The 12,391-nt window shown below is 36.4% G+C and overlaps 1 protein-coding gene across 1 annotated transcript in view; it reads left to right on the forward strand.

Annotated features, from left to right (window-relative positions):
- The window catches only part of Trmt1l (tRNA methyltransferase 1 like), a 63,910-nt gene extending 55,059 nt beyond the window's left edge, over positions 1–8,851 (forward strand). Inside the window, exons 12-16 of the mRNA XM_023708480.1 lie at positions 561–639; positions 3,661–3,827; positions 4,480–4,539; positions 7,816–7,942; positions 8,049–8,851. Of these exons, the coding sequence (XP_023564248.1) occupies positions 561–639; positions 3,661–3,827; positions 4,480–4,539; positions 7,816–7,942; positions 8,049–8,301 (686 nt within the window). The 3' untranslated portion in view covers positions 8,302–8,851. The remainder of the gene's footprint in view (positions 1–560; positions 640–3,660; positions 3,828–4,479; positions 4,540–7,815; positions 7,943–8,048) is intronic.
- The last annotated feature ends 3,540 nt before the right edge of the window (positions 8,852–12,391 follow it).

Raw genomic sequence — 12,391 nt, forward strand, 5'->3', positions numbered from 1 at the left:
ATAAAATAAAATAAAATAAAGTAAAAAATAAAATGAGTTGAGTGGTTCTAACATACATTTTAGGACTGAATAGGAGTCAAGTCTATTAAAATAGAGATAGAGTAACATTTTTCCTGTTACAGAAAAGTTCACTTAAGAAACGTTTGTATTTTGATTGAGATGCTAGTTACATGGGGTTATAGATGTGTCAGAATCCATTTATCTTTTCATATTAAATATATAAATTTTATTGCACATAAATTATACCCATTCTAATTTTAAAATATACAAGTTCTTGTCATATCATTTACATAATGCAGTAACTAAAAACTAGTTTCAATTAGGCCTCTAATAAGCCATTTGACCTGGACAGCTTTTTAACCTGAATAGTTTTTAAGTTTTAATCTTCTAATCTGCATGATTGATATTTTAACAACCAATTTCGGATAGTTGTAAGGATTAAAATTTTAAATTTAGCATATTACCCAGCACATAATAGATCCTCAGTAAATAGTAGCTGCAATAACAATTAAAATTATTGTATTAGTCATTTCTCCTTTGATTTCTCTGTTTTTTAACAGAAAACCCATATAGACAGTTGCCATGTAACTGTCATGGAAGCATGCCTGGAAAGACAGCAATAGAACTTGGACCTCTGTGGTATGTGCCTAAGCATAATGACATATTCAGAATTGATGGAGATAATGATTTATTTATTGTCAATTTCTGACTGTGTGGTAAAAGCCAAGCAAACTTAGATTCCATTTTACATCTAGACATACTATTATGACCCCTCTCTTGCTATGATTCTGAGCTTCCACTATTGTGTTGTTCTCGTTAGTTTGTGACAAAGCGAAGTTTTGGGGTAAGAGAAGCCTGTCATAGCTACAACCTAGATGACTCATTTCTGAATGGTGAAAAAGAGACTTAAAATTGATAGTTGTAGAACGAAGTCATGATTATAAAATGATAGTGGTGATTTCTGTGGAAGAACCAATTAATATAAAAGATCTTAGAGGAATTACCTTTTTTCACCCTTTTTTTCAATCCCTTCTCTGCCTTCTGGCTAAGATAAGTGTGGGAATTACTTTTCAGTGAAGGGGTAAAGGCTGCTTAGATGGGATACAACTGGAAATATTTAACGTATAGGTGCTTTTCCATCATCGGTAACAAGTTAGTATGTTTTGCTGCTGTTGCTGCTGTTGCTGCTGTTGCTGCTGTTCTTATTGTTCTTGCAGTAGTCAGGAATCAACATGGGGCACTCCACCACCAAAATACACTGAACCCTTTTCAAAATGTTATTTTTCAATATTAGGGATGGAATAGGGACCTTCAAACTAAACAACATCCCAAACCTTTTTTTTTTTAATTTGTCTTTTTGAGACACAGTCTTGATATGCAGTTCAGGTTGACCTTGAGCTCCCTTTGCAACCCAGACTGGTCTCAAACTGACAATGGTCCTCCTGCCTCAACTTCCTATCTAGTAGTGAGACCCCTGTACACCCTGTAGATCCTGCCCTAAATACAGAAAAAAAAAATCTGTAAGATTGCTAAAAATAAAAATTTTAAAAAATTTAAGATTGCTACAGTGTTATAATACAAATCATTGTAAATTATTTTCTCATTTAGATTCAGGCTTAGCATCTAATAAACCTTAAAAATTTATTCAAATAGAAAATAATGTTTGTACTGATGCCCACTGTTTTATTTTCATCCTTTATAAATAGTAAAGAATAATATAGCTTATCTTCCAAGACTCACCTGTATCGTCAATATAGCGAACACTGATCTAAGAACTAGGGAAATTAAGAGTAACATTACTGAATCCAGAAGGAAGATCCAGTACCCTCATGTTACTGGTGAGGAAATTAGGGCAGTGTTTTTTATTTTATGGGGTTTTTTTGTTTTCCTGTATTTTAGGGAACAGCCTACAGAGTGTTCAGGGTCTCACTACTAGATCGGACTCATAGTGATTCTCCTGTTTACAGCCTCCCAAATGCTGGGATTACAGGCACTTTGTCTCAGCCTCCCCAGAGGGCGGGCTGGCATGGCCAGCCCAGGTATCAAACCTCCAGCCCCTGCACCTGCTTACAGGTGCTTTTAGTCCGCTGAGCTATTTGGCCGGCCCAGGGCAGTGTTTTTTGTTTTGTTTTATTTTTCCATGATTTTATTGAGAAACAGCAATGAGACAGTTCCAAATCAAACTAGTAGGACAGTTTCAATACTTAACACACTGCATACCGTCTTCCCAGTGGTCATCCATTGCACAAGATGCAGACACGACACCTCATCCACAAACACCACCAGAACAAATCCCTCCATTCACCAAATCAAAAGAATGTAGCTGCACATCCATCCTAAGGGCAGTGTTTTTAAAACTGACCCAAAAAATTAGTTACCAGCCTGTAGGTGAAGGCCAAAAGATAGCAAGTTCAGGCCTAGCCTAGGAAGTTAAATGACTTACCAGAGACCCTGTCTCAAAATACTGTAAGTAAGTAAAAAAGGGTGGGTATATAGCTCAGTGCAAAGGCCCTGGGTTCACAAAAAGAAAACACTAGTAGTTAATAGAATAATTGGGTCCAGAATTTCATAGTGTAGGTTCTTTATACTGATTTATATTCCCAGCCTTTTCTGAGAAAGGATCTCACTAAATTACTAAGGCTAGGGGTTTGAACTTACTGTCCTCCTGCCTCAACCCCCTGGAGTGCTGGGGTTAATGTACCACCACACTTGACATGATCATTCAATACTTTAAAATTATATATGTATAATTTTATATATATTTGATAACCCTAATAGTTAGAAGTATCTTTTAAGTATATTCTTTGTACTAATCATTGTATACCTACTATCTCATTTAATTCCCATAACAAGTTTGTGAGAACTTTTATTTTCAGTTTCATGATGAATACAAGCAGTAATTTCTGTTGCATTTGCTCATGTACAGAAGCAGTAATTTCTCAAGATCACATAGCTAGTAAGTGGTAAAACCAGAATATGTAACTTGAAATTTCATATGTTGTCAGTTATACATGGGATTCCCAAATGGGAAGCTTATCATACTGGCTTCCTGGCCATTGTTGAACCATACTACCTCCATCATGTGTAATTCTTTAATGTGATCTCCCCTACTCTAAGCCAGGCATGATTCAGTGTACTTGCAGTCCAAGTACTCAGGCGCTTGAGGGAGGATGATCCTCAATTCGGTGCCAGCCTGGGCTACATAGCAAGTTTAAGACCAGTGTGGATTTTATTATAGAGAGAGACCCTATTTGGGGGAAAAAATGATTTTCTGTTACTAGCTAGAGTGTGCATTGTGAAGATCTCTGCATTACATTATATTCCCGTCTAGACTTAAAATTTATAGGGTTAATGCTGTATTTTATATTCAAGTATATCCTCTACACATCCCCACCCCCACCATCCTCACATTTCTTAGTACTGTACTACCTATAAGAGCTCAGTAAATTCTTAACTGATTTAACTTAAATGAAATTTCCGTGACTGTTTAAAGAACTGACTTGTGACAAAAGGAGAAAATGAGTAAACATACGAAATTATTTTTGAATTCTAATGACTATCCTGTAATTAATTACATATTTTAATTGAAGTTAAATTATGGAGACTTTTAATATAAATATTTCTCAGATCAATTCTCTATATATTATTTTCTTTTTTCAGGTCAAGTTCCCTTTTTAATACTGGATTTCTCAAAAGAATGTTATTTGAATCTGTTCACCATGGATTGGATGACATTCAGACCTTAATAAAAACATTAATCTTTGAATCAGAGTGTACTCCTCAGAGTCAGTTTTCAGTTCATGCACCTTCAAACCTCAACAAGCAAGGTGACTAATTGAATACTAGCTAGCTTACAAACTGGTTACCAAAATATTGTATCATTTTTATCTTTGATATTATAATCAAAAGCAGTATGTGCTTTAAATCCTCTAATAAGTCTAATCATAATTTGGTTGCTACAATTTTATAATTATATAGTTTTCTTCAGATTTATACTCAGGGGCCTGAAATCAATGTCATTTTATTAGAATAATCTCCCCTTTTAATTTTAGTAGATAAAAACAACTTTAATACTGTATACCTATTATTTTATACTATATGCCTATTTTCTAAAAGGACAAACCTGAAATAATTCTAGGCATGGTATGACCATTGCTAATGTCCACTGAGACCAAGAAAATGGATTTATACATTGTTCAGTGAAGCCACATTTTTTTTCTCCTCAGTATCAATAGGCTTTTGTAGTCTTGGTTGGCTATGAATGGGTCTACTAAACATCCTATTTCTCTCATAAATAATGAGAAGCTGCTATTATTATTAAAATACATAATTCTTATATCCTCTCTTGGCCACAGAATCTCTTACATGTTCTTGTATGAAAATGCAGTTTATGTAGAATTTCATGAACATATTTGAACTTTAAATTATTGCTTAATGTCATCTATAAAATTGTTCCTGGTTGGTTTTTTTTTTTTTTAGAAGAAAATGGTATATCTGTTAAAACTCCAGATGATATCACAGCAGATTACACTGCCCAAGGTATGTATGTATGTATGTATTTGTATGTGTGTATATATATATGTGTGTATGACCACAAAAGACATAAAGAGAAAAGCAGTAAGAGAAGAGATTGCCTTAGTAGCCTTCTAAAATACATTTGCTAGTTGCACAATCCCGGCACTGGGGAGGCTGAAAACGGGAAAATCAATGAGTCCGAGCTGCATAGAGAGACCCTGTACCAAACACAGAAATGAAAAACAACACATTCTCAACATGCTACACTGATAACCAAATTACAGTAAAACTTAACAGTATTCACACAGTACACAGTTCAACATTTTCAAGAGAACTATAAGGTCGTAAAGAACTATATAAACTAAAAAAAGATCAACTAATATGACAAAATTATAGCATTAACATTTGTTGAGCTAGCTATAGTGGTGCATACACCAAGCACTTAGGCGGCAAAGCAGGAAGATGGCTGGGTCAGGCAGCCTAGGCTATATCAGCCAAGTTCAAAGCCAGCCAAACTACATAGCAGGACCAATTTTTTAAAAAGATTAAATTTTGTTTATTCTTTTAAAATTACACATCAGTATATGATTTACAGCAATTCATCTGATTAACCAGTACACCCCACTGTATAGCCTTTTATGGATTTCGGGATACATGCATACTTTATATTTGCATTAGATATTCCCGATTCAAACCAAAAAGTTAGAGTTAAAATGTTATTGCTTTACTCTTTTTTTGCTGAACTGGGGGTTGAACCCTTGCGCTTGCCAGGCAAGCACTTATTCTACTGTGCCATCTCCCAGATTCTACTGTGCCATCTCCCAGCAAAAGATGTGGGGGTTTTTTGTTTGCTTTTGTTTTTGTTCTTTTGTGTGTGGTACCAGGGATTGAACTCCGGACCCTGCGTTTGCCAGGCAGGCACTTATTCTACTGAGCTCTCTCTCCAGCCTGTTAGTGCTTTACTATCTAGAGTTCATTATGCTTTTTAAAAAATCAGTGTAGATACTAAGCTAAACATAGGCAGGAAAATCACAATCCCAAAGCCAAGTTGACTGCCTAATGTTACCTAGCCTCAGAAGAGTCAAAAAACCTGTAATCCCAGCACTTGAGAGGCTGGGCAGGAGAACTGCAAATTGAGTTTCTGCCTGAAAGCTTAATGAGACCTTGTCTCAGAATAAAGGAATACAAAGAATTGGGGATGTAGCTCAATACGAAGGCCCTGGGTGGAATCCCTAGTAACACACACACCTGCTGATGTCAAATATGTTTCAAATACAGATAAAAAGAAAAATGTAGACTTAAGACTGGAAGAGCAGAGGTCTATAATAACAAGCTATAAGTTTATATTAGTTGCTCAATAGTCGATCTTCAAAGAATATAAATTCCTCTTAATATATGGTGTAATTATGCATTTTCTAGTCATGTTTATTGGTATCTTCAGCTGATTTGCTAACGTGTAAATCACCTAAAATTATATACTCCTATTGAAGGATGACAAAGAGGCATGTGTATACCATAAGGCACATTAGGTTTAAGAAAATTACTCTGTGCTATTAATTATGTTCCTTGGCCAGGTCCATCAATTTCAGAATTGTCTTGTCTTTTTTATAATAAGGTAAAACATAAATATGCCTTTAAAATACTTTAAATCCAGCCGGGGAGATAACTCAGTAGAATAAGCACCTGCCTGGCAAGCCTAGGATCTTGAGTTCAATCTCCAGTACTGCAAAAAATGAAAATAAATAAAATGATTTAAATCTCTTTAATGTTTCTTGCATATAAATCAAGGGAAGTAAAACTAATATGTACAGACTCTTCTATTTTTTATGTTTATTTGTATGCTTGCTGTACATAATGATTACATTATGGTGAAAGTGCATATAGAACACATCTTTATAAATCCTGTCTCGAGTTCCCCTTCCTATTTACAGAGGAGCTATCTCCCTATTTCATATTATCTGTTATTTATACTTTTGAGTTTCTCTTTTAAGAGAAACTGCAACATTTATTCTTGTGTCTGATTTATCTCACTTAAAATTATGATCTCAAGGTGCATCTCTTTGCCCACAGGTGATTCAGTTTAGTATTCCACTGTGAAAGAACACATTTTCTGTATCCATTCAGTCTGCTGATAGACATGTAAGCTGCTTGTAAACATAGCTGTTCTGAGTTGTACTGCTATAAACATTGGAACATATGCATCACTGTAATATGATGTCTAACTCTTGTGGGAAGATGCATGGAAAGAGAAATAGCTGGGTCAGATGGAATTTCTAGTTTTAGATTTGAGGACTCTCCACACTGAATCTCCATGGAATAAGATGGAATTAGCATTGTCTTAATTTGCGTTTCTCTAATGGTCAGAGATGGTAGGCTTTTTTCATATATTCGCTTAAGCAGGCACTTAAACACCTAAGCTAATGGGCAGGCCCCCCTCGTAGATTTGTGGAGCATTTGTATTTCTACCTCTGTTGGTTCATTTCTCTTGCCCATTTGTTGACTGAATCTTTAATTTTAGGTGGTTTAATTTTTTTTTTTTTTTTTTAGTTCTTTGTATATTCTAGAAATTAGTCTCATCTGAGGAGTAACTGGCAAACATTTTTTCTGTTCTGTAGAGTTGTCTCTTGACTGTGATTCTTTTGCTATACAGAAACTTTTTAGTCTGAAATGTTCCCATTTGTTGATTCCTGCTAGTATTTCTTAGAAACTGAAGTTCTGCTTAGAAAATCCTTTCCTGTACATGTCTTCCAGAAAGTTTAGTGTAACATTTAGACTTTTGATCCATTTTGATTTTAATTTAGTATATAATGAGAGATAAGGTTCCAATTTTATTCTCCTACAGATAACCAGTTCTTCCAACACTTGTTGAATAAACTATCTTTCTCCAGCATAGGCATTTGGTCCCTTTGTCAAAGATCAAGTAGTTGAATATGTCTGAAGATTCTGTATCTTCAGTTTTGTTCCACTGATCCATACATATGTCAGTTTGTTCCAGTACCATGCTATTTTTAATCACTATTGGTTTGTAGTATAGCTTGAAGTCATCTACTGCTGTGCCTCCTACTTTGCTCTTATTACCCAAAATTACTTTAGTATTCTGGGCCTCAGAATGATGTTCTGACTCAGAAAACAAATGTTAAAATTATATAAGGAGCAATGAAAATACCTAAAATAAATTACCTCATTTTAAGAAGCTGGGCAAGTAGGTTGAAATGGTATATCAGAGTATTTAGACTTGGAACTATAGTTATAAAAGCACTTAATTATAATTTTTAAGTCTACTATGTGTGTATGTTTCAGGAAAGAGAAAAAATAATGAAATAATTACAAATTTAGTCAAGAAGCAAAAGACTGAGGTCATTACTGAACATCCTCCCTTCTATTACAACATCCACAGACACAGCATTAAAGGAATGAACATGCCAAAGTAAGACAGCCATGAATGGCCGGCCAAGTTTATGTACCACATTTTAAGATCATTATGAATGAAATACAAATATAGTAATCTAATTTTTTTTCTCATCTTATTGCAGGTTAAAAAAGTTTTTGTGCTATCTTTCTCAAGCAGGCTTTCGAGTAAGCCGAACTCATTTTGACCCAATGGGTATTCGTACAGATGCACCTCTGATCCAGTTTAAATCTATCCTTTTAAAGTATAGCACCCCCACTTACACTGGAGGACAATCAGAAGGCCATGTCCAGTCAGCATCAGAGGATGCAGTATCCGACAGGGTGGAAATGTCAGTGGATGACAAAGCTGAAGCAGGTAGCTGCAGAAGATGGTAAAGAGGGAAGAATTTATTCTCAGGTGTCCGTATAGGTGGCGCGATGGTTCTGTGCACCAACTGTAGTTTTGTTCCTGTTCTTTCAATTCAGTGATATGAAAATAAAAAAGAGTGCTGCTTTCATTCAGAAAATTAGCAGTTTCTAACTTAGCTGGTTTGGAAGCTTTTCAAGTTTTTCTTATTTTAAAGAAAACTTAAAATTTTAATGGAAACATTTCATATGAAGCCAAGGTTCTGACTGAGATCACCCTATTTAGTAATTCAGTAAATTTTCACATGGTTAGTGTTAAGAATTCATGTACATTATGGAAGGCATCCTTTACTATTCTTTTTTTCCCTTTAGTGTAGCAGATCAAACTCTGGGGCCTCATACTTTGCTAGGGAGGCACTTAGCACTGAGCTAAATCCCTAACCTATTTAAGGCAAGATCTTGCGGTGTCACCCAAGCTGGTCTGAAAATCCTAAATTTAATCAAACCTGCCTCAGCTTCCTGAAAAGCTAGAACTACAAATGTGTACCACCATGCCCATGTTATGCTTTACCATTCTTTTTTCTTTTTTTGGTACTGGCGATCGAACTCAGGACTTTGCACTTGCCAGGCAGGCCTTTCTGCCACTGAACTGTGTCCCTGGCTCTGCCTTACTATTCTTAATCATGTTTTTACTTGCACTGAACCATATTTAAGTTTTTGTGTGGTTAGGATACAAATGAAGCCAAAATGACCCTGAGTAGAAACAATCTTCCAGGTCATTCACGTGTTTCACAAATACAAAGCTAAAATATATTTTCCCATTTTTAAGAAACCATATTCTATACACTGGTTTTTGTTTTTTTTTTTTTAATTTATTACTAGCTTTTAAGAAATTAAGGGCCGGGGTTACAGCTCAGCAGCACAGTCTGCCTGACAAGTGTGAGGTCCTAAGCTTAATTCCTGGTACTACCACCATCCCCCAAAAGAAATTACTTGCCTGAGATGGCATACATTTTTTTACAAATATGTAATCTGAATGACCAAACTTCAATGTAAAACTTCTGTCAAACACACTAAGACCAGTGTTCTAATATGACAGCTCACAAATAGTGAAATTGCAAGGAGGGATTTTATTATGAATTAAATAGACTGGGTGATCTCGAGTGCCTCAGTTCACGCATGTCCACTGTTCATTCAGTTAATTGTGCTGCCTACCAATCAGAAGTAAAAATTGTCACCTTAATAAAGAAGATAAATGCTTGCCTGGCAAGTGCAAGGGCCTGAGTTTAATCCCCAGGTCTGCAAAAAAAAAAAAAGAAAGACGTTTTTTGGTTTTTGGAATTGTTTTCCTTTATTTGGTTTTTCTAGTTCTGTTGTATATTTGTGTAAACTTTTTGTAATAGTTGCCCAAACTAACATAATTATAAAAGTCAGGAAAAAAAAATCTTGTTTGTATTAATATTCTTGCTTCATCTGAATATAAAATTTTAGGTGAAAGGATTTGGTGTAAAGTTTAGGTTTTTGTCTCAGTGATTGAATCCATATTTCTGTAAGGGAAATAACTCTTTACAGCCATTAAGCTGCAGGAGGGTGGTACGTTCAGAACTGACTGAAAGGTTTGAAAACACTGCATAAGGGGGTTTTTTTTGGTTTGTTTGTTTGTTTGTTTGTTTGTTTGTTTTTGGCTAGCTCAGGCTGCCTTAAGGGTGTGGGTCTGGTGTGGCTTATGGAGCTGGGGATCCCCTGTGCCTGACTGAGTCTGCCCAAGCAGGTGCTTTAAACAGCTGAGCTAATGAGCAAACCCCCAAAGAATGATGGGGAAAATGAGTTAGATGAACACAGTTAATTTAGCTGAAATAAAGAAAAATCTGTCATTACAGCACGTACAGAGGATACTTTTTCCCTTTCTCCAGTTACATTCAGTAAAATAAAGGAATAAGTAAAAGGCAAGTTAGTTTCTGTGGCTATTAAAAAAATCATCTAGGCTGGAGAGATGGCTCAGTAGAATAAGCACTTGTCCGGCAAGCACAAGGTCCTGAGTTCAATCCCCAGTACTGCAAAAAACAAACAAAAAAATAAACTTGCAATCTTTAGGGGCCAGGGAGATGGCTCAGTAGAATAAGTGCTTGCCTGGCAAGCGCAAGAGCCTGTGTTCAGTCCCTTGTTCTGCCAAAACAAAAAATCATCTACTCCAGAGTTAGCAAGATACCTCAGCAGTCCAAAGCGCTGCTTAGGCAAGGGCAGGGACCGTGGCTCAGTCCCAGGCACCACGTCACACTAGCCCTGCCCCCAGGGTGGACTGAGCCAGCCACCCCCTCAAAAAAAAATGATCTAATTGTTGTCCACTAAAATTGAATTACAGATGAGCATGAAGACAAATGTTACTTCTTTATATAACTTAAAACTATAAATCCAGGAAGCAAACTAGTGCTTGTATTATCTGTTCGGGGGTTGTTTTTTGGGTGTTTTTTTTTTTTTTTTTTTTTTCTAAGTACTGAGGATCAAACTCAGGACCTTGCACTTGCCAGGTAGGCAATGAATGCTGTTGAGCTATCTCCCCAGCCCAGTGCTTGTATTATCTGATTAACAGACATGTTAAATTGAAGATCAGTGTCAGAGTTTGCTAAGTGTTCATCAGCAAGATACACTGGTCAGTGCTGACATGAAGTTTATGCAGAGAGCCTAATTTGATAAAACACATAGCCTCTAAAGTATATATATGGTATATTAATTTCACATGTAAAGGCAGATTTTCCAAAGAAAAAATTGAAGTAGTTTAAAACTTAATCAACCTAAAGAGGTACTTTTAAATTTTTCATCAAGTTCTACATTAGCAATCTTATTCCCCTAACAACAGTTGTAATTTGGGACTGTGGCAGTGTTGACCACACTGTAAAATGACATCACTTACATTCCTTCTTAAAATGTAAGAAACTAGTTCAAGAAATGAGTGTGTTACTACTACTGTAACTATAAGCTCAGAAAAATGAGGGCCAGCGAGATAGATCAGTGAACTAAGCACCTGCTTTGGTAAGCACAGGGACCAGGGTTCGATCCCCAGGCCCACATGCTGTGGTGGCACATGCCTGTAATCCCAGCACTGGGGAGGCAGAAAACAGGATCACTATAAGTCTGAGCTGCGTAGTGAGACTCTGTACCAAATGCATAAAATGAAAAAAGGAAAAGAAAACAACCCAGAGGACAGTTTTGAGGTGAACTTGGTCAAAACTCCATTTAAGAACAGTATTCCCAAAAGATCTAGGATTTCTTTTAGCAGTGCACAATCACTCTGGCCACATTTAGCAGAGAGGAGGCAGCAAAGAGGATGTACAATACACATTTGTGATACTGTGTCAGGATACTATCTCAAAGGAATCCAGGAATAGGAATGAAATCATTCCTAGGTATTGGAGAGATTGTGACTACAGTAGTGGTTAAAATCAGACTTCCCAGTGCTGGGGACGCTGAAACAGCTGCGTACCAAGACTAGACCAAATAAATTTTAAAAACTAAAGTTGTAGATATGGCACATAGGTTTTGCAAAGAAACATCTTTTGTATGTGTGTGTGATACTGGGGATTGAATTTAGGACCTTCACATTAAACTATAATCCCCAGCCTTTTTTAAAATTCTCTTCCTTCTGCCATGCTGGGGAACCTACAGCTTTGTACAAACTAGAGAAGTGCTCTACCACTAAGTTAGATGGCTGCCCCCCCCCCTTTTTTATCAGACAAATTCAGGATCTTGCGCTTGCCAAGCAGGCACTTAGGCCACTGAGCTATATGCCTGACCCCAGACCATTGTTTTTGAGATGCAGTCAAACTGAGTTGCCCAGGTAGCACTCAAACTTGCAATCCTCCTGCCCCAGCCTCCCAAGAGCTGGGTTCCAGGCATGTGCCATAATGCCTGGCTTCTGTATGAAGTGTTGAGTCATCAGCCAATGCAACAAACATATGGGCTTCCTTCAGCTTAAAATGATGAATTTTTAGGATACTCAACTAATTCTTTCCAAAACTCTTACTGCAATTTTCAGAATACCCTTTCCTAACCAGTGCTTCTATACTCAAAGACCCAGTAAGATACTGTTTTTCTAGCCATTTCAATTTACAAGCTACGAGAA

This window comes from Octodon degus, unplaced genomic scaffold (assembly GCF_000260255.1).
Source record: "Octodon degus isolate 3935 unplaced genomic scaffold, OctDeg1.0 scaffold00374, whole genome shotgun sequence".
NCBI classification, from domain to species: Eukaryota; Metazoa; Chordata; class Mammalia; order Rodentia; family Octodontidae; genus Octodon; species Octodon degus.